The 23,388-nt window shown below is 36.6% G+C and overlaps 1 protein-coding gene across 3 annotated transcripts in view; it reads left to right on the forward strand.

Moving 5' to 3' along the window:
• RGS12 (regulator of G protein signaling 12) overlaps positions 1-23,388 on the forward strand; it is an 84,874-nt gene that overhangs the window by 10,533 nt on the left and 50,953 nt on the right. For 2 of the 3 annotated variants that reach the window (XM_005517874.3, XM_088056367.1), the window contains exon 3: positions 11,331-11,450. In XM_005517874.3, the coding sequence (XP_005517931.2) occupies positions 11,331-11,450 (120 nt within the window). Of the gene's footprint in view, positions 1-11,330; positions 11,451-20,585; positions 20,685-23,388 lie in introns of those variants that run through there. The other variant, XM_014263136.2, reaches the window with a different exon arrangement.

The raw sequence follows: 23,388 nt of genomic DNA on the forward strand, positions 1-23,388 counted from the left end.
TCCAAGTCTTCATTTGGCAGAACAGTACTTAAATTGCATTTAATGGTCTTTTACGTCAATACTGAAGGTAAAGCATCCTATGAGTGGGAATGTAGAAGCCACTAGAGGGAGAAAAGCTTACCAAAGCTCAAGATTCTTGTGATGGATTCTGTACTTCCATATTAAACACTGTCATCCTTGGAATTTTCCTTACACATGAGTTCCTGGATGCAATTCTGCACTAGTAGAGCTGCTGTGCAGATAAACAGTGATGATCACAGCATGCAATTCCAAAAAATATGCTGTACTGTACAATGCTAGTAGGGGGTAAGATGGGCATAAACTACTTCCAGATTTTATAGCTGCACTTATAAAACGTTTGTGAATTGTACAGCACGCAAGAGCAGATGTGAGAAAGTGTTGGTGAACATCTCTATTTAAAATTGCACTTTCAGAAGTGAGCCTGGGAAGTGTTTCTTGTGAATAGGAATAGATGTGGCATTTCAGACCTCAGGTTGCGAGCAAACAAATGCATTTTTTGAGCTTTGTTTTCCCTTTAGTGATGATATTTTCAGCTCACAGACTAGAACTGTGATTAATTTTGTGATAATTGGCAAACCCTCTTTTAAAATATTAATTTTCTTTGTACTGCTATAAAGCATTTTAAAATTCAATACAAGTGTGAATCATATAAAATAGTTAAAAATGCCTAATTTTGTTGTTAATGAGGTTTCTTGTTTTCTTTAAAATGTTATAATTATGTAATTATGAATTATCCCCAAATTACTAAGGACATACTTTCATGAATGCTGTATATATATATATATTTTTTTTTCTAAAACCTTTTAAAAGGTTTCTGTGCATTTCAAGAGGAGAACTAAATCAGGGAGATTTTGGTTCTAGTCTACCTCTTTTGACTGAGACTTGCTAGAAGATATCTCTGTCCCTGTGCACCTCTCATATTGTTCCCTGTACTGAACTTCACATTTCTGGTGTTTCTTAAAGTGTCACATCAACAGATTTCTATTGAAGAAATGAACCTAATGAGAATTTTTTTGGTTGTATCCATGTCTTCTGTAGGTCTTAGATGAAAACAAGCAGGGAGAGGCCTGATGTTGCTGAAATTTACTGAAAAGGCAGGTCATGGAAGGCAAGGTGCCTTTCAGTCTGAGAACAACTAAGGAAGGTTTCTAGCCACAAGAAGCTTTTAAATTTCTCTAAGATTGATGCTGGGTAGGTGAGATCTCTGAGACCAGCATGAGTAGCCTGGTTGTGCTGCCAGTGGGAATGGAATAACTCCTGCTTTTTTGTTTGTAATTCCAGTTGCACTGTCCTGCCTTTGCTGTTGCATTTCTCTTTCCACCTTCTTTAGCATCCCACTAAGTTCCAGTCACTTACCTACTCACTCCTGTGCATGATTTTTGGGTGACACAAATGAAAAGCACCATAAGCAATATGAAAACATCAGGGGATGTTAGAATTGGCAAGGGACTGAAGAAATTGCTGAACAGGGAAGCATTCCTTTCCCTCTAGACTAAATTAATATAAATACGTTTGATTTTGCCTAACCCTCACTCTCTGTTTTCAGGCTAGTGCCTGGCCAAAAATATGTCTACCCATTACTGTTTTAAATTAAGTTTTACTGGGAAAATACTCATTTTTCCACTGGAAAGCTTCATAGCAGTCAGTTTAGTCTTTGAGTTCTCTCTCCATAAAGACAGAATCCTAGGCATTGTCCTCTCACCATTCTCTTCTTACAAAAAGAAAGTATTTTTTAATAGTGTGGCAGTGAGTTCAAAATTGAAGATCAGAGGAGGTTTTATAACCTGAGTCTGATAACTGGCATTTGGGTCCTAGTTTTATTCTAACTGAATATGACAGATCTATTGAAATGTAATTAAAAAGTTTTTACAATTTTGGGTATCGGCTTTTAGAAATCCTTTACTGTTTCACACTTATTATACTTCTGTCTTGATCACATTATTGTTTATGTTGATGAAAAGTGTGAATTTGTAGTTGGATCCTATTTGTAGGTCTTAGAGGAAGACAAAATAGAAAATCTTGTTTTATGAGACTCACTGGACAATCGTATTGTAAATATGTATTTTTTTTAAACAATAAAATATATCAACTGCTTGGTAACCTTCATAATTTAAGCTCCTGAAAAAATTGTAAATATGTAGAAGAGAGAAGAAAGGTAAGCAGTACTATGGGGTTGACTAAAGCATCTTTCCTTGCTTACCTAGTTTATGGGCAACTATTATTGTTCCTCTGTTTTGATCAGAAGTTTAACTGTAACTATTGTTATCTGTTGACAACTATTGTTGTCTGTTTCCAAAGCAAGTGTTCCTGAAAAAGATATGCTGTCCAAGATAACAATGAGTTTTTAAATTTTAATTTTAATTTCTTTTGTGGTGAAAATCTGTAATTTGTTTCAGGTTCAAGAATTGCAGTATTTTACTGTTGGTAACTGGATGGTGAACTAACTGCAAAGCAGATATTTTAGCTGCAGAGACAATGTTGGCAAAGCTTTGTGGTTCCCATATTTGTTTTTTTGTTGTATAATTACATGTTTTTTTCCCTTTCCTTTAGAATTCTGTTTGCTCACTAGCTTAAATTGTTCCATCACAGCTGTTTTTAAAGCAGAATTAATGGCAGCTGGATTGCTATACTTATTCAGTATGATTTAATGTTAACTTTTGGATTTATAGGCTTTGATCTGATTTGAGATCTACCTATATACCTTAAAGAGAACTCAAGAAAAATCCCAAACACCAAGCTAGATCTGAGAATGTGCTTTTGTGAATTAATCTACAAAGAGGCAGATAGCCTACAAGAAATAGGTCCTCTTATTTTTGCATAGAGAAAATAAAAAGCAATTACATATTTAGTAATTCCATGCAGCCTTTTCATATGAATTGTAATCTCCTAAAATTATTTTTAAAATGGTTCTAGGATCTTTCAAAGTGCATAAAAAGCCCAAATAATGCTGGCTGTGTTTCTTTGAAAGAGAAATGAGATAAAATCTGGACAGTAAATGTCTGTAGAGTGAGGCTGATTTTTGTGAAATGTCTTCATTTCAAATTTGTGTACTAGAAAGAAAATGGCAGAATGACATAATAACACAGAATGAATTGAAATAATGAAAAATGGCTTAATATTTATGTTTTAAACATAAAAGCTTTGAGTTGGGAGATTATAAAGTTATTGTCTGTACTAAGAAAGATCTGAATTCCTTACAGTTGAGAAGACTTAGAGGACAAAAGGAGTTGTAAAATACCAGTTTTTCACTGGACAAGAAATAGAGCCCTGTGGAATAAAAATCTTTAATTAACAAAAATAAATATGGAATTGCTAAAACTTATGTGAACTTGTACTTTTGGCATTCCTGATATCACTTGACTTTTATATTCTGCAGTTTAATAGTGTAGAAAGGAAACACCACATTATTGTGCTTTCTGTAGAGTTTCATTTCATACCTGCTAGTATTTGTCCTGAGAAATACCAAGAATCTTTCTCTCTACTTTCTCGTAGTGATACTGTTTTTGTTTTAAACCTCAATCACCAATCACTTACTTTCCAATCAGAAGTCAGCTTAATCTTATCCTGTCCAAAAGTTTTTTCATAATTGAAATATAATTGGTTTCTATAATATTATTTTTGAGCTGGGTTAGCAGAGTTATAAGCAGTTTTAAAAATACATGAACAGACAATGTGTTCGTAAGTCTCATTTAGTCTCATTTCTTGGTTGTTTTTTTTTTTTTTTCTTTTATGATGATTTCTGGTCAGAGTTTTGATTGTTACTGATTATTTGGCTATACTAAATTAATGTTTCCAGCTAATGCCTATCTAATGTTCAAGATGATTTGAAAACAGTTATGTCATTTTTTTGTATTTTTCTTTACATTTTCCCCTAGTGTAGTAAGGTCTTTCTGTTCCTCTGCAATTTCCAGCTACCAGGCTTCCAACTTTTAGAAGATACTTTTATCTGGTTTTACTGAGAAAAGGATCTTACTTTTGCATAAATATGCATAAATAACATAAATAGCATCAATATTTATTGGTTTTTTTTTTTCCCTTTCTTTATAAGGGATTAGGATAGTTACTGAAGGTGTAGATGAGTCAGTGTTTTATGCCTAATTTCCTTAGTATAGGAGACAAGCATTAAATTTCATTTACTTGGATGTTCATGTCAGGACAGTCTCTTTTCTGTGTCTTCCTGGTGTCCATATAGATTTTACATGAATTTTGCAACATTCTTCATAGTGTCATGGGCCAAACTGGCATTTAAAATGGCATTGTAATGGTTAGAAGGGAGTGAAATGTGTCATTATCATCTGATCAGTAAAGTATTCTTAAAAGTCATCATCAAATCTGTTGATCAGCACTGGTGAATATAACATTTGAATTCTTTGTCATCCTGGTGTATCCCAACCAAAAAACCTCAAAAATTTACAGGAATTGCAGTGTAATTAAAGGCTGCAGAAAAGCTGACAGCAAAGTTTGAATTATGATAGACCTTTTTTAATTAACCCTCTGTCATCTAATTGGGTTTTGTGAGGTGCTGTCCCTCCGTGATGATGACACAAGTGCAGGGCAGCCTGAAGGGTGCCACTTCATTCTGGTTTTGTCTGTAGTACCTGGAGCCCCCTCTGTCAGCAGACACCTGTACCTCAGGGTTTACTGCTTCCTGGCATGGCACCACAGCCAGTTCTGCTCCCAGCTCCCCCCAGATTCCTTCATCTCTTTCAGAACACCAGAAGTCCTCACCCAACAAACCACATATTTCAATCTATCCTGTTCTCAGGCCCCACAGATCCTCCTTTTACAAGAAATGTAAGTTTCACTGGCAGTTTTGGGTGGGGAGCTGGTGATTCTGGCAGCTGGGATGAGGGGCAGAGAGGCTTCAGCTGGGTGGTCAGTCAGGTGAGTGGATGCTTGGGGTGGGAGTGGACAAGGCAGGAAGACAAAGCCACACAGTCCAAATCAGGATTTGAGACTAATATTGATGGCAGAATAATATTTGCATCAGCTGCTTTTTTTCTGTGATCCTTTCACTATTTTTTGAAATTTTGTGTGCTTTGTTGGCATTCCTGTGGCATCCCTGTTTCCCATCCCTTTTCAAAAAGGTCTAAATCAGCAGCTTTCTTTCTGAAGTCTTAAACCTGCATTCCTTTTAAAGATGAACTGCCAGTCTAGACTGACCCTTCTGCTGAGGGGCTCAACAGCCATCATTAAATTTGGCAAATTTTGAATATTCACAGAAGTTTCAAATTATATGGTCAGTGTATCTGGGTTCCAAACTGCTACGCATTTCACCATACAAAGTCACAGAATCAAACCTAAAAACAGTGGGAGGTTTTAAAAGCTTCAGTAGCTGGAAATAGAACAAATTAAAATTTGGTGATTTTATAGTTAGTATGGTTGAGTTCTGTGACACATAGAACGTAAAAAATTCTGTTGAGCTTCTTAATTAGTTGAGCTCCTTAAATTAAGTTGAGCAGTTCTGTGTGGCCATTCTAGCATGTATGTGGTCCTTTTGTATTCACTTAAATTGCCAGAACATAGGGTATTGTACTTGTTCCACCTGAACAGGAGGAAAAACATTTTCTATGAAAAGTAATGCAAGCTGGTGATGATATTTTTGTCTTGGAGCTCCTAGAACTTTGTTCATCACATTTAATTACTTTTTTATGCTTTTTTAAATCAAACGTTTAATCTTTTAAAACTATTGCACTCAAATCTTGTGAGATTAAGTTTCGTTGTGAAACAGTTTTGAAAGCATAGTTCTATAAATGTAGATGATCAGGCTTGTCAGTGCTTTTAAAACATTTTTAATTAGCTTCCCTTTTTATATTTTTCCTTTCTTTCTTGCTGCTCTTCCATAGAGCAGGCAAAATCTCTGTCCCATCACATTTAGTCCCGTTAGTTTCCTCTCAAGATCACAAACTGTAATGTGTTTTCCATGAAAAGTTGTAAATTTGCTGGAAGCTGGCCTAAAGCCTCACTGTTTTTCTTTCTCCTTTTCTCCCCTTTCTGCATTCCTGCTGCCAGCTCACAGTATTTTTTTGTTGTCAGGGATGCCTGAACTCCTAACAAAAATTTCCCCCTTCCTTAGTCTCTTGCGCTCCAATAGCTGCCTGTCTCCTTCCTTGCTAACCCCTGCACCTTCACCTTTAGTACTGGTACCAGAGAAAATTTATTGGTAACATCCAGACAATAACTGTAGAGAGGCACAAAGACTATTTAGCACAAAATGGAAAATTCAGGTTGTTGTATATGATAGTTTGTTACAAAGTTATAATACTATAAATATAGATATAACATATAGATATAAATATACATATATAAATATAAATAGTTATAAGTGCATTTCCTGGAATATGAAGGAGCATGATATTGTGTTATAGCTGGGAATTCCTTTAAGTTAATTGAAGATGTTTCCTGAAGGTGTTTGGTTTCTTTGTGTTCTGAATAATTGATCAGGTTTCATCGACTTCTGTGCACTCAGGCTCCAGGTTTCAGTCACATATTGGCTGTCATAGTTTCACGTTGCATTTCTTTGGTAGTTCTAGCTTAACAGAGTTCCTGTTGTGCTCAGGCTGGAGCTGGCAGTGAATATCATGAGTTGTGCTGGCATGACTGTCTGTGGATCTGCCTTAGAAACAGGATTACTTTGTTTTGTAAACTCTCATCTACTGTTAGTGGAGATGAGGGCACAGCCTGCTGCAATTTCTGAGTTTGCAGGAGTGGTCAGAGGTACATACAAAACCCTTGAGCTGCCACAGCTGCTGAAAATCTTGGAATTTGGAACTGCTGCCTAACTTGTTTATCAGTTAAAAATTCTTTTAAGAGCCCATCCTTTTTTGTTCTATCTTTAAGTAATTAGAGTTGTGAAAATCGTCTTGGAACCTTTTTGTTCTTTCAGTCTGCTTGCAGTCTGACATGAGTCACATCCTTCCTCACTCCCTCTGCCTTGTTAATACATGAAGTACAACGTTTTCCACTTTCTCATTTGTACTTTTCTTGTACACCATTCTTGTTCTCAGACAGAAGCCATTCTCACTTGGACGTGTTCACAAAATGCTGCTATATCAGTCCTCCCCTGGTGACCTGTTTTCAGTGCTCTCCTCATCATATTTGCACTTGCCATTTCCTGTTAGCCTAAAAAATAGGGTTGATCTAGTAATTTATTAAAAAAATAAAGGACACAGACCCCATTAATTGTCCTTTTTCTCTTACGATTATACATTTAACTGGTATTTCAATCCATTCTAATTTTTACTTTTTTGTAAGAGTTAAAAAAGGAATGGATTTTTTTTTAGAGCATCGATACTCTAATTCCTTTAATCCTTTGTTGTTTTTCCTCTCCATCTGCCAAATCATAACAGGATAAAGGCTTTTAGAGATATGTTCTTTTATATTTTCACTATGATGGATAGTAGTAGCAGGGTGGCAAGTATCTGCATTGCAAATAGGAGAGGATGTATTGCTGTAGCACATGCTTTTAATTGATCAACTTGTTTTCACAAATTTCTGAGCTCTTCTGTTGCTGTCTGCTTTCCTAAAATTTCTAAGGTACTTACTAAAACAACAGGTGGATTTTAGTTTCTAATTCTGTACTCTGATAGGATTTCTTAGACTTTCTTGACTATTTAGATATTTGTAGAGTTTCACAGATTTAGCAACACTGTTTTTGGAAGAGAATCTTTAAAGGTAGGATAATGAATAGCTCTAGGGCTTATAGGCAATCTGTATTTAAAAAAAACCCAAAAAACCCTACAGCCTAATTTTCATGCAGCAAATTTCAGTGTTTTAGCTTGGCAGCTAACAGAGAATGAAACAGCATATTTTTCATAGAGTGGTTTGAGTTGGAAGGGACCTTAAGGCCTCTGCCATGGGCAGGGACACCTTCCACTGGAGCAGATTGCTCCAACCTGGCCATTTTTTTGGTCATACAAGTATAGTTCTGAAATGTTTGGGGATAATTTAGTGGTTTTTAATATCTGTTTAATAGTGTAATAAAGGCTTTTGAAGTACCATGATTTCTTTATGTCTAACAGACTTGCACAAATGACATTAATATCAGTCATTGCACTAACAATCTCTCTGTGTTCAAATACTGTGGATTTCTTTAGCTGTGCTGATTAGTACATTCTAGTTTCAATGGCTGTTTTCTGTTCAAGTCATGGATGCTTTTATTTCCAGCTCTTCAGAGTCCCATGAAAAACATTTGCCAAAACAGTGCTGTTTGCTTAAGATATGTGATTCTTTCCTTATTTGTGTTCATGTGTTTATGCATAGCCAATTTTTTTAATTGATCTGGAGAAGGAGGTCTGCCTTCATAGTCTGAATGTCTGGAATAGAGTCAAGAAAAGATGAAAAGGGAGACTTCCCAGGAAATGAAATACTTGTGAATTGCAGTTTTTTTGGCTTTTTTAGTAATGCCCTCCTGAATTTCCTAAATTATTAATTTGATTTTTCACAGCAAGGAAGAGACTTTTGTCAGTTGAAAGTATTTTCTTAATTGCAATTATTATCCAGATAGGTTGGGGAAATTGTTAGCTCAGTTCATTTTTATATTTTGTAATCATTGCTTAAGCTTTGTTTTATTCCCAGAGTCTCCTTTTTCTTAACCTGTGTTTATCTTTACTGTTCCACCGAAGGCTCAGTAGTCAGTTTTGCATAACAGTGTCAAAAACCATAAATAAAAACTTTGGTTGGATACTAATTTACTTTCTCTTTTCTAATACCACACAATTTACTAGTGGTTTTTGTCCTCTTTCTCTTTGTTATACTTCTGACCACAAATAGGTAAGCAGTGTTTACTTCCAAAATGGGGCATGTGGAGCTAATGAATCTTATCTAGAATCTGCTTCTCAGTGGAATCTAATTAGATTTGTCATTAGGCAGTTGGTTCCTCTTCCTTCAATTTATAATGTTACTGTTTAAAAATTTTTTTGACTGCATGTTCTCTAGGCGCTTGTCCTAATCTCCCAGAATCATATATGGCAGTCTCTACTATTTACATAAGTGCTGGACAATTTATATTCTTTCTTGGGGATGAAATAGAATGGAAAGTGAAAATGTATTTGTTATTCTGAATAGATATGTGTGCTACTGATAGTTTTTTCTTTTTTTCCCTTTCACCCTTTTATTTTCAGGGAAAGATGGAGTTCTTTCAAGCATGCATCTACTTTTAAGAAACACATCAAAGACCATTAAGGATCCATATTGTGTAACTGTTTCATTGGTTTCAAAGCACCAACTGTACTCTCACTAATGATGCCATTAATTTGCTGAGTTCTTGGTAGTCTGAGAGTTTTATCACTAATTCTCGGGTTAAAAATGAAAAAAAATTAAAAATCAGAGAATTAGTGTGGTCATACTTGACTAGTGGTGAAATCAAATAGATATACACATATAGTCATGTTCTAACAGAAACACTCATGCAGGATGTTGATGTTTTGCTCAGCTGTGCAGCCACAGTAATGGATACTGCTGAATTGAGTCAGGGGTTGAGGTGAAGTTCACTGTGTGGCACAGATTACTGCATTAGGTGTAAACTTTCCATTCAGATGGGGAAGGCTGGTGTGGCTGTAAGGGATGAGACAGGTGTGAACCACCTCAGCAGTACCTGCCTGGATAAACAGATGATTTTAAAAGTTGCTCAAAAAGTTGCTCAAAAAGACAGGAACTGTCCTCATCCCACCGGGTATTGCTTGCCAACATTTACAGAGGGCAATTTACTTCTCTTCACATTTTGTTCATTTAGCTAAAGTCATCTTACCTTGTTTATACTGCACATTTAAATGCTCTCTTAAAACCTTGGAAGCTAATATCCACTTACTAGATTTCCAGGTTGCTTTGGCAGAATCTGCCCAATTTACTTCTCAGCCAATAAAAAAAAATAACAAATCCAAACCTTAGTAAATTGAAAATTGGAAGGGAAAGAGATTTCAGAGAAAAATGAACTACTTTTAATACTGAATGAAGCTGAACTCTCAAGCCTGTTGAGGGGATGAACCCTGCTGCAGACTTTGGATCCAGATTCCTGTTTTGTCTTGACAAATCTTTGAGCTTGTGAACAGAATCTGTTGAGAACACTGGTGCTGGCCAGAGCCCAGTTGCTATAGAACAGTGTTGTCTCCATGGGAATTAGCAAACAGGCAGACATCTCTGAGGCTGTACAATGTTCTAGCTGCTCTTCTCTGCTTTGTGTGAGTGGTTGTTGGCATGAGGCTATGAGGATGCAAAATTTGTTCTTTTGATTAACATGATGTGTATAGACTTTACAATGAGTGATCAAAGGGAGACCAAAATATTTCAGAACTTGGAGCACAGAAACTTGCCCAAAGGAAGAAAAGAAGACAAATAGAAAACTTAATAAATATTACAAATCCACCAAATGAGCAATTATAAAATTACTAATAAATATCTTTTTAAGCTTACTATAATGAAGAAAGATGCTGACATGAAACAGAAGGGAATTTGCTCTGATTTAAAGTCTTTTATTTTGTGAAGCAAAAAACCAGCAGTAGACTGGCAGGAATTTTCCCCACATTGAATATTATAGTGAAAGGAATCCAAAATTTCTGGCGCATAATCACAAGTTTTTGTAATGTAGTGAGTTTATGTACATCTGCTTAGCACCAGTCACCGACTGTGTGCCTAATTTTAGGTTCAAGCTTACACTTTTGCCATTTGGAATAAACTTGATATGTACATGCTGAGTAGCTTAACTGACATCTGGTGACTTTTTAGGGAGAAAGAGTATGATTATGGGGAAAAGAGAAAACGATTAGATTTAATTACTGCGGCACCAATTCTAGCAGTGGAACATCCAAGTGAGGGAGCTGCTTTCTACAGAACAAAAGTTCCTGCAATTTTGTACTGTGTGATTTGAAAAGCTGGACTTCACAGTAGCAAGAAAATAAGATTTTTAAAAATACGGAGAAATGTTCCAGGAGAAGCTGGATGAGATGATTTCCAGGACAGTAATTTCTTATAGAAAAAGCAAATATTTTGTAGTTAAATGGTTTCCAGTTAAGACAGGAAAGAGCCAGGATCATCTTGCTTTTATTACTGACATGTATTATGTGTACATTTTAGCAACCTAACTGATGAATCGTGTTAGTAAATTAAAGCTGAATGTTTAAGATATTTGACTTGAGACTGGAAAAGCAAACTTTAAAGAATTTTAGTATGTGATTTGCCAGGGGCATGGCAAATGACCAACTTGTTTTGAAATTGAGGTCCTGTTACATTTCCTTAAAATTCACATCTCACTATGATCAGTAATGTACTGAAATGAAAGAAGTAAATAAATATATATTTTCTCTTTTGTTTAGGGTGCAAAATTTGGACATTCAATGGGATTAAATCAGGCTCCTCCCCCACGTTCTTCTGCTCGAAGATCATTTGGAAGATCTAAGCGATTTAGTATTACTCGCTCTCTGGATGACCTTGAGGTAATTAACTTCCATGTAAAATGTAGAAGTGAGTCTTGGAGAACTTACAGTAGATAATGCTGATAATTGCTGAAAGAAAGTTAGTAAAGTATTAGTATAATAAAGTAACTTACTATCTTATGACATTTTTGTGAGGGGAATGCAGATTTCAGGTATCAACTGTCTTTTTCAGTATTTCTTTAATAGGTCACATTGGTGGGAGCAGTGGCCATTCTTTCTGTGGGGAATTCTGACTTTATTTTTCCTGTCACAGCTGATTCTGTGTAAATCCAAACAATATACTTTTGCTAATCAAAATGTTCATAATGTCTCAGAAATGAATGTATTGTGATACATAGAAAAATCAGATGTTTATCGTATTCTGCTTTTTGTTCAGCTGATGAATTTTGACAGCAGTTGAGAAAAGGGAATTCCTAATCAACTTGTTGATTTTGGGTCCTTTTAAGTGTAGTATTATGCTGTTTTACATCTGGTGTGAGAGAAGCTGATGTCTGGGTCTCAGTGGCTGAACCATATTGGTTTTGGTGAAAACAAGGAATGAAAAGCCATCCTCCTGTTCTGCTGCAGGAATATGGCTTCATTATATCTTCACTCCTAGCACACCTCCTCAGGAAAACCTGACCCACAGTGATGTGAGGGTGAATGGAGAGAGTCTGCCCTTACCCCTTTACCATGCTTACTTGGAGGAAGTCTGGTGACTGGGGAGAAGCAAAAATCTGTGTAGAGCTCTTGGCACAAGAGCCATGGAATACGTACTACAGCACTGTTCAGCACGGGAGGGAATGTGGCACACTGAGCCCTCTAAATGGGAAGGAGGTGTTTAAAAAGCATTTGAGATGGGAGGAGGAAAAAAGGAGACACTTGGAGTTTTCTGCTGTGGGAAAATGTAGGAAGAACGGAATTTCACTGACTCTGAGGTAAAGGAGAAGGGAGCTCAGTGCAGTGGATTTTTAGGGAGCAGAGTGTATGGAGGAGCTTCTGTCATGCTTAGGGAATGCAGGTAGGAACTGTAATTATTTCTCAGATGTTTTTCCATTTTTCTGTTTTTCATAGTGGTCTATGTTCTCTGAAGCTTTTAAGTGTCTTGCTTTTTTTTCTAGTTATGGAAAATACTTAGTTTTGTTGCACTCATAACTTTAACGTAGTAACTGCATAACTTAAGCACAGCAAGAACTTCTGGATAAAGGGGTTTGGGAACCATCTAGCTACATCTTTCTTAATCAGAAAATGGTGATTCTTGTAAATTGAAAAAGTTTGCTGTTATATATATCCAGTTTTGACAGAATTTCTGGTTGCAGTAAGAGCGAGTTCTCTCAGAATACCAAAAAGTCTAGTGCTAGTAATTCACATGCAACAGGAAAAACATGGTTCTTTCCACAGTCTTACAGACTGAAATTTCGTGCAGGTTTTTGCGCATCTCATGTTTTGAGTGTTTTAAAAATCAAAAATAAAATTTAATTTCTGTTTTTGGAGCTGTTTCACATTGTGTAAATATTCATTAAAATAGGCACTTGGAACTTCCCATTAATTTCAGAAGGATATGATAGTTACTGGCCTAAAAAAACCTTTTTTTCCCTCTCATTATGTCCTGGTTGGTATTGTCAGTGTATATAAACAGAGTAGCACCAACAGGAGGGATTAAGAGTCAATCTGTTCTCATTGTTACTGAGTTACTTTGGAAGGGGAAAGTTTCATTCTGGGTCACAATAGGACTGGACAAAGGAATGGTCTGTATTCAAATCTGTATTTGGATGAATGCCCTTACTACAGGTAGCTGTGTGGGTGCAGACTGTTCTCTGTCCAGCTACTTTTCACTTTGAAATCTTTTTTTCACTCTGTATGTTGTAAGAGAATGATATCCTAGATATCCCAGCAATCAGAGAACAATTTCAAAAGCTTTGTGTGTCAAAATAAAATAGTGATGAGGTGTTTTAATTTTGGTTCAAACTTCAACACTGCTGCTTCAGCTCTTGTCCCAAGTACTCTTACACTCTGTGTAGTAGAACACAATGTTGTCAGTACATGTTTAGTTTATTTCAGGCGGTCTATTTAGGGTTGGTGGAAGAGGAAATAACAATAGCAGGAAATTCTTAGAGACTCCACCTTTGGAATAATGACCATGTATTGTATAGGCTACTTGCTTGCTTTTGTGTTCTTTTCAGTTATCTTAGCAGAATGGATAAGGGAATAATCCAGACATGAAATTTGGAAGTTAGTACACTTCTCTGAGCTTGTGGGTTTGATTCCTGCTGGCATCCAAATTAATCTTCTAAATTGAGCAGTGTAAGTAGGTTCCATAGAGTTTCTTTTATAGGCATTTGCTGAAGACTATTCATAGTTTACAGGTCTAAAAGAGTTGCATTTTAATTTTTTGTTGAAGTATGAACACTGTGTGAAACACCAGCTGTCAGTGTTGCTGACTGCTGCCATAAGGTGGCGTGATTTCTTTGAAATTTGTTATTTATTTTTAGAAATATCTGTCCAAGAATACAGCATATTGATAGATATTTTAATAAATAAAAACATGATTTCATGAAAAAATGTCACTTTTTCTTTTAACTTGTTAGACTACATCTGGCTATATGCACACAGATTAGAATTAATGGCATAGTTGCCCCTCCTTAAGTATTTTCCTCTTATCTGCAGAAGCTCTGTTATACGTAGAAAAAACCAGACAAATTTGTAGGATTTATGTCTAGGTGCTGTTTTTACTAATAGAAAATATATACAAGGTTATTTTAAAAATGCAGGCATCAAAATAGGATGAGAGTGCAAAATTAATGTGTTGTGCTATAATATAAAATTAATGTTGTGTTATAATTGTGGTAGGGGAAATGTCTCATAAAACAGAAAATGCACAATTTAATTTCTGAACTGTGGAAATTGTGCTTGTTCAGGGCTGATTATGATTAATTATTCTTTAAATTGGAACTGATTTCAGAAAATGAGCATGTCTAGTATTTGCCCCAGTTACGTTGTTTTCAGAAGAAACGTATTTAGAAAATTTTCTTTATTAAATTACAAGAAATCTGGTTTTGTTAAGAACAGATTTATCTTTTACCTAGCAATAAATTTTCCTATGTGAATAATTTGTTGTTATGAAATAGTGTCCATTAACACCCATGTTAACATTCTGTGATTTGAACCAATTTTACTTTTTAGCATATATCTGGTTCATATTTTCAAGGTGTAACTCAAGCTAAAAGGACCTTATGATTATTTGATATTTGGCTTAATGAGAGGGCATGATCCTGTCTTTCTTCCCACTTTTCTTCCCTGCAGGTAAATGCCTCTTGCACAATTCTGTTCTGGAAAAGGTGTTTATAAACACATTAAAGGTGTCCCTGTGAGACTGCAGACAGTAGAATACTACCTCTATAAAAATTTACCTTGAACACAGTAATAGTAATTCTTCTATTCATTACGAGTTTTGGTAACACTTTCGACTGTAGCCCATTCCACTCATCTTTTAATTTTTCTTGATGTCTGTAAAAATAGGAGAACTTTGCAGTATTTTCTTGAAGTCAAAAGATTTAGGTTCCTCCTCATCAAGAAGAACATTCAAAGGTGTTTTTTTCCCTGAAAATTATTTTGGTACTTGTGCTTTTTTTGCATTTTTCTATGGTTAAAAATAGGGCAGAGTAGTGTAATGAGAGACTTAATCTCTTACGGAAACAAGTGTCAAATTCTTTAAGTATTGTTAAATAAGCATTTAATGCAGAGATATTTTTAAAATTAAAGATAATTTAATTATTTTAACTAAATATCAGGACAAGAAAAGATGGCTGTTGCAGCTTTTCTTCTTGCTCTCATCCTGTTTTGGAAACCTTAAAGCTATATTTTATATTATAAACAACATTTGTATCAAATTTCTAGAGTTTATTAATGTTTTCAATGTTGGAATGTATCATGAATTCTTTCTAAAAATCAGTGTGAGGACTTTTGTTGGAATGTTCCATCTTAATTATAACCATTAATAATGTAGTATTATTAGGTGTTATTTTAGATAAAAATGCTTGATTTTTTTTTTCTGTTTTGTTAGTTCTACTGAATCAACTTCTTTTTGCATTTCATCTGTTATTTGAAAGAATACAGCACATCTCTTTGGTATGAGGTTTTTATACTAATGGATGACATGTCTCTGCTGGATATTAACTTTGGAATCTGTGGGTGGCAAAACTCCCCCTAAATGCTCATTTGACTTAATAAGAAGTTTTTAAGTGGGTACCTGTTTTTGTTTGACTGATTTAAATAATCAGACAAAGCTTACACAGGGAGATAATAGCTATATTAGACCAACTAGTATACTCTGAAAATCAGACAAGAACATCTAAACATGCCCCAAACTTTTCCCAATCTCTTAAATGACCTAATAAAAAGTATTAACTCTCCCTGCAGAGGTTCCTTTATTGATATTCTTAGATCATCACCATGGCCACAATGCCACCACGATAGCGAGTATAAGTACATGATTTAAATCAAGAGGCCTCTTCATTCTCAGCTTGTAACAGTGAATTCAAAATTTGAAAACTTATGGTTTTGTCTTCGATTTCACCAATTAGTTTAAAGTATGTTCTACTGTGTATCCCCTTTAAGAACTGCATCTTTGGAAATATTTTGTCCAAGTTTTTATCTAAGACATAACCAACAAATTGGCAGTTTGGCTGTCAGCTTTCATGAAAGGGGGAGGAAAGGCCGATTGTGAAGTAACAGTGCATGTGTGAGAAAATCTCCATTTTTGTATGTAAAGGGCAGTACTGTATTTTTAGCATGCAGATAATGAGTTCCTAAAGGCTTAATCCAGTCTCATATACAGATATTCTGGAGTCTGAGTGCTAGTACTGAGCAGCCCCTGACACTGCTGTGCTGGATCTTCATGGATCTGTGCCCACAGATGAGGTTCTTGTTTCTCTTTTCCCTCTGCACCAGGGTCAGCCTCTGGAGCAGTGAGAGGTGTGCTTAGTGATTGATTTCAGACTCCCTGACTTTGCTGGGACCTCTTGCTGAACCATGGTGTCTAGCTGCAAATAGCGTCAGTCAGTCATGAAATTACACATTGATGTTTTTACCATAAATTACTGGTGTGGCCATGGAGCTGATCAGTAAGACTTTGAAAACATCCAGTGGTTTGTGCCAGCTGTTCTTCTGCCTTGCTCAGACCCTGGGCTGCTACAGTCCTGGCTGGAGTTGTTCTCCTGCTGGGCTGCACAGTGGGCACACGCTTGTCCTGGAAAGTGAAACGCTGCCAGGACACGAGGGCAAGCAGGGGATTGCACTGTCTGGACTGTCATTCTGTCCAGCATCATTTGGTTTCACACTTGATTCTCTAGACTACTCTATTAAGGATTTCAGACTCTCCAGCCTTCTCTAGAGGATCATGCTCAGGCTTTTCCTTTGGCATGTGGGATCTTACCAGGTAGTTTATTTATATCTCTGAAGAAGGAAACATCATGCTAGTAGTATACATTTTATTTTTCCTCACAGACTGCTCTAGCATTACTGTTAGGTTTTTGCTGGTATTTTATGCTATACCATGATTTTAAAAAGATTTTCACTATCTGCTCTTAAGTTTACTTGAACTCTTTCATGGAAAGTTCTTGCACTTCTCACACTGTTTTGTAAAGTATCTGACAAAGGTGGGTTGGTCAACAGATCAATACAGTAGTGTGCAATCTCTTTATTGTGAATTTGAGGTACTTATTTCTACATATAATCCAGAACATTAAACTGTGCTTTTTTTCACAGTCACTGAGAATAATGGGATTTATTTTCTGCTACTGCAATTGGTAAAATGTCTGTCCTTTAGTAATGTTATGGTTTTCTCCTGCTTTTGGGTTATTTTCTTATCTGCTTTACTGCAGATTCTGGAGAAATTTGCCATGTAAATTTACATGTAAAGAGCAGAGTAGTCAGAGAATGTGCTGAGAGCTGGATCTCATCTCTGCTTTTTTTGTGAGGTGCATATGGGCAACGCTCATCACGGCAGTGCTCACCCCATGCTGTGGTGCATGAGAAGAAACCCACAGTGTTGCCTAGGATGGATTCCTTAGGGAATTAGGTTCCCATATGTGCAAAGGCAGCTGGCACTGTATAGAGAAATTTCTTCTTGAGGAGGCAATCAGCAGATTGTCTAACCCTGGCACTCAAGTGCTGTCCAAGCCTTTATTGCCTCCAGGCTTGCTTCTCCAACACAAGCCCATTTTTGCCACAGAACCAGAGAACATGGCTTTCAGAGACTAGAGATAAACTTGTATTCTGTATAAATTAATTTTCTTGTAGTAGACAGTACTGCCATTCTTAAGATGTGTGATTAAAGGGACACAGGCGAATTCACAGGCTGTAAACACCTCTGCAGTTTGTGGAACTACAAGGATCAGACAGGGTGAGCAAGTTCAAGTAACCACCTGAAGCTACAGGGGAGTTGCATTCCTTTTTTCAGCAATGTAAGATACTGGGCTTTGGCATTGGCTCTGCTGTTTTGGTTCTGTTTTCCTTGAGCAGTGACAGAACTGTCAATACTCACACAAATGGAGCTCTTGTTAGGCTGGCAACCTCTCAGGGATGTCTTTCTCCCTAACCTTGCATTTTTCAAAAATTTGGCTAACTCTCTTTGAACTGAAGCTGTTCCCTCTTCTGTCTCTGAGGCATGTGACTTTAAGGTAGAATAATGCTACTATTTACTGCACTGATTCTGAAATGCAGAACTATTTGCTGCTTAAGGCTGATTCTTGCTGCAGTTTCTTACATTTGTTGATTCAAGGGCATCTTTTAAGGCTCCTCCCAATAAAGTGAGCAGTGAGGTGAAGTTACTCCAGGTAATAAGGGCAAGAGCAGTCTCTGAAGATGAGACCAGGCTGCTTTTATAAGACTGAATGACCGGGCAACAAAATGGCAGATGAAAATGTATGCAGATAAATGCAAAGTAATACAAATGAGGAAAAATAGCTCTAGCTTCATATAAAAAATGATATATATGTTTCTCAGTAGCCTGTTTCTTCTCAGAAGTGAGATCTTTGAGTTCTAAGGGAGAGTTGCATGTAAACAGCAGCTCAGTACAGTAGCAGTGAAGCAAAATCCTGTATTATGGATTATTACAGAAGGAATACATGATTCCATTGCATACAACTGTGGTTTCTTTTTCCATCCTGGTCTCTATTTTAAAATGTTCTACTATATTAGAAGAAAAACTTTAGAAAGGTGTAAGAAAGAGTGGAAAATCATGGGTGGCATAGGAAAAGTAGTTGGGGTTGACTGCTCACTCTCTCCTTCGGGACAAGAAGTCGACACCATTAATTAAAGATAGCTGGAGCCAGGAGCAAAACAAACAGGAGAGCACGATGGTTCATGTGGGAGGTGAGTTGGTCTGTGGGATGCCTCACCACTGAGTGCTGTGGATGCAAGAAATTTGCATGTCCTGGAGGGAAAGTGGACAAGTATTTGGAAAAGAGAGCCACTGGGGATTGTTAAGGAGACAAGCCACACCAGGTTCAGGAAATCTCTTGAACTAAAAATACCTGGAGTCTGGGAGAATGTAATCAGGGAATGTCTGATACGTTTCCCTGTGCTGCTCGTTGGTAGAATTCCATGCATGGCCACTGCTGGAAACATTACTGGGTTTGGTAAACCCATGTTCTGAACTTCTCCTGTGCAGAGATGTGAGGGTGGGCAGTGCTTTTCCCTGGCTTTGGGACTGTGGGTGTCCTCTTGGCACAGGGAGCTGTGTTACCTTTCCCTTGGTGTCAAGGGCTGCCTGGCTGTAGTATCTGCTGGTGCTGGGTGCCTGTCCTGGGCACTGGGAGCATTCCCTGGTGGCTCTGGCCACGCTCTGCTGAGAGCTGTCACTGCTGAGATTGTCCAGGCAGCTCCTGGAATGAGTGGGAATGAGGAACTACCTGACTGGTTTGGTGCCTTTCCGTCCCTGCCCTCCCTCGCTGCTCCTCCTGTTACCTGGTATGTCTTTTTGTCACATCACATGACAAAATAATAACTAAGGAGGGATTTTTGCTCTGTGATGAGACTGGTTGATGTTAGGGAATGAATAAGCTTTATTGAATGAACTGGATTGGTATTTCTAGAGCATAATCACAGGACACATACTGCACAAATTGATGGCATTTGCAAATAGTTTCTGATTCTCTCTCGTGCTTAAAGTGCTGGGATTTTGGGCAGGAGTTTGTACCACCTAATTTCACTGTCCTCATGCATTTTCCTGTCCAGTGAAACTTAAGAAAGTAAAAAGAGTCAATGAGAACTTTTGCTAGATGCTTTCTATTTATTTACTACTGTTTTGTATTCACCATTAAAACATTTCACTAGTACTTCTAAAACTTAAAAAAAAATTTAAAAAGCCCATCCGCAACTTCACTCTGGGCAAAGGAACTGCTGAGGGATGATATGTAAGGATTGTTTTTGGGCAGAAAGTGCATGCGTTTTTTTTCTGAAAATGCACAGATACTGTGGGTCTGTCTAGAGAGTAGGTGTGGTATTGAAAATTATGAGAGTAATGTTTCACTTGGAACATGATCCTCGTAAATGCCAATGCTTTGCTTACTCACAAGAACTCACAGGAGTTTTGGTAGGATGAGATAGGTTGCGCAATATGCATACATATGATTGTAATCACACCGAGACACGTACATACATGCCAGGAACTGCAAGAAAATTTCTGTGAGTCTTACGTGTTTTAACAATATTTTTTTTAAAAGTATTTTTAGATTATATTTTAATTATTTTTAGTAGAGATTGGTGACTTGGTTCATTCAGGTGACATGCTCATCAAAGGGGAAAAGATTAAAAAAGGGAATACTTTGTATGAGAAAGCAGTGTTGACTCAATGCTTAAACAAGTTTGGACAAACCTTTACGACAGAGTCCTGTAGGCCCTCAGCAAGTGTATTTTACATTAGCAGATTCCTCAGCAGGGCTGTTGTCTTTACAGAAGCTTTATTGTTACGCAGGACCTGCCTAAACACCATTTTGAAAGCTGCCTGTTCCTTTTGATGAGAAGATACAGAACCAGTACTGAGGGCGGGGAATGTGCTGGGGAGGGAGGAGAATGGGAGAGGTGTTGATAGGGCAGCAGACAGAGGAGGCTCATTTTTGTACTGGACTCTGGAAGAAGTAAATATGTGTTCAGCAAGAGCATAATAATAATAAAGTTGAAGGACTGGTTCTTAACAATGAGATATTAAACCATTTATACATGGAGAAAACTTTTACTGATAGTCAAGTGTCTGTAAGTATAAAGTTTTGTTTGTCTAAAGCGAGCAGAAAACAGGAATATGATTTAACGAGTAGTCTTCTGAGCTAAGAAATCTTGCAGTGAAATTTGATAAATTATGCTTCTAAGGATTCAATGAGGTTTTAAAGAGACAAAGTTCGTAAGTGTAAGTATTTAAGTTGACTTTCTATATAAGCTCTGCTATAAAATTAAGAATGCACCATTTTTATAGCCGTGTTTAAAATTCTTTAGCAGCATTGTATTGCTTTTAAAATGAGTGTAGTAGATACACAGATATTTCTCTAATTTTTAAAATAAAACTTTCACTTAATTTTTACTATACTTGCACGTGTTTCTGTAAAGAAAAATGTCGTTACAGATATGTTACCTTTTAATTGTTACAGTGCTTTTTAAAAAGTTGTGCAGCTAAAGGAATTTTTCTTCTTCCAGCTGGACTTTTATCCAATAAAACAGAATCCAGATGGTGTGAGTTATTAAAATAACTGAAAATAAATTAAAAGTATTTATAGAATGCAAAATTTGAGATATAGAGACTTAGATCAGTTTTGGCTTCTTGTTGCTCAGTAAACACTTTTTTTGCAAGTAAGCATCCTAGCTGTATTATCAAATTTTAACATTATAGTCTTATTCTTTCTGTGAGTATATCTCAGAATGAAGTTGTGTTAAATGCTGGTATGGTAAGTATGTAAGTAAGTATGGCATCAAAATTTTAATATTTTAAAATCAGGAGGGAAATAAATAATTGCAAAGCATGGGAAGATATTATATGCTTTATTTACTTAAAATATATTAGTTTTCATGCTCACTTTTACATTGATTTCCTTAAAATCTATTAATTTTTAGGGGCTACATCAGTAGTAGGAAATTCAGAAGTGACTAAATGTATTTCAGTGATCTGTCACTTAATCATATCCTCTTTTATATGCAGTTTAATTTTCGATTACTGTTGGACTGCAAGTTACCTTCCATCTGGATGTACAGGTTAAACTGTTGCTTAATAATGCTTTTATTAGTGGACAGAATTCAGTTGTCTTAATATGCTGATTGACAGAAGGGGAAAATAAAACCAAGAATTGTTCACAAACGTTTTTACAAAAGTACATTTTTTAAATTTTCATTTTGCAGTCCTGTAGAATTATTTTTCAAACCTTACAATATGGCTCATAGAACCAGATTTTTTTTTTTTTTCTTTTGAGTGGATTTCTGGATGGCAAATTTTGAACTTAGCACTAGAAAACGTGCACAGGAGTCTGAGCAGTGCTGCAGACAGCAGAGGGCACTCGGAACAGTCGTTTGCATCATTCCCTTTGCTTCGCGGGATTTACTCTAGGGGAAGTCTCAGCGTCTGACAAGGCAGCTTGTACTTCAGTTATTTATACACCAGCAAGTTCCAGCTAGTTTGGCTTCAAAATATTTTTGTTAATATTGCATTGGAATAGGAAGGACTCTTCAAAATTCACAGGGGGAATCCACAATGTTGTAAATGAGAGAATCTTTCCTCTTCTCGTCAGTAGCACATATTGGGGTCTGTTTATTGTTGATTAGCTGACAAATCATTGACAGAAATATATTTAGACAGATTTACAGAAAATTTGGAGAATTGGAGGAAAAACCATTTTATTTTGTGGCAGAGTTTTCTTAATTTATGTGTAGGCTTTTTGATGCTCTTGCTTTTTAGCTCAGTAACCGGAGTCAGTGAGCTAAATCGTATTCTTAACATGTGGCTGTCATACAAGTAGTTGTTACTTTAATATATCATTAAAAAAAACAGTACTTGATGAGATTTAAGATTTTTGGTGGTTCATTCTGCCAATGTCTCATTTAGTTTAGTACTCTGTGTGACGAGGAGCTGGTCCAGGGGATTGCCTTTTTCTGGTTGCCTGGTGGTTTTTGTGTGTGTTTTCTTCTTTAGGAGTCAGGGATATAATAAATCCTGTTAATCTTTTGGCAAGATAAAACTTACCCAAGCTCCTTGTCATTCTGTCTTTCTCTTCAGCTTCTTCTGCTCTGAAAACAAATGTACAAAAGCAAATATGAACAGGAAGTGGAGGGGAGGGTAGGAGAGAAAAACAGATCAACCCTATTTGGGGTCGCTACCCCTTCCCACAGTTTAGCTCCTAAGCAGATGGATGTGGGTTTACAAATGTCGTCTTTGGTGTATCTGAATAAGGCTTTTAAAGCTGTTGTACCATATTTTAACACTTTCCATTAATAGCTTTGCAAATTAGCATTCCTTCTGCTTTTGACCTTTGACCTCTGAGTTGCCTGCTCGATTTACAAATATGCTGCACAAAATCACAAGATTTTATATCTGTAGCTGCTGAAATAAGCTGTGAAAATGTAGAGGGATAGGAATTTTTTAAAGGGCTTTCGGTGCCACATGACACTTCATAGCCATGATCATTAACTGCTGCTGTCTAATTGCTAGAGCTTATTTTTCAGTCTTAGTAGAGTCGCTGTATGGAAAATGCATGGATGTGTAATGCTTAGTTCAGTGAAACAAAATCAACAGTTCTTAATGTCTGTTTAAATGAAGGGATTATTAACTTTACAATGCCGAGTGTGAGTGCCTAGAATGTGTAAAACATTGCCCACCCACAGTGTTCCCAACAACGTTCACTGCAGTTGCTCCAGCGAGCTGCTGGTCTTGCAGCTACACCCCACTGTTGCATGGGGGGTTATGTTTCTCTTATTCCTT

Source organism: Pseudopodoces humilis, chromosome 6 (genome assembly GCF_049639895.1).
Source record: "Pseudopodoces humilis isolate 2021_Gansu_Grassland_sample_001 chromosome 6, ASM4963989v1, whole genome shotgun sequence".
Classification (NCBI taxonomy): domain Eukaryota; kingdom Metazoa; phylum Chordata; class Aves; order Passeriformes; family Paridae; genus Pseudopodoces; species Pseudopodoces humilis.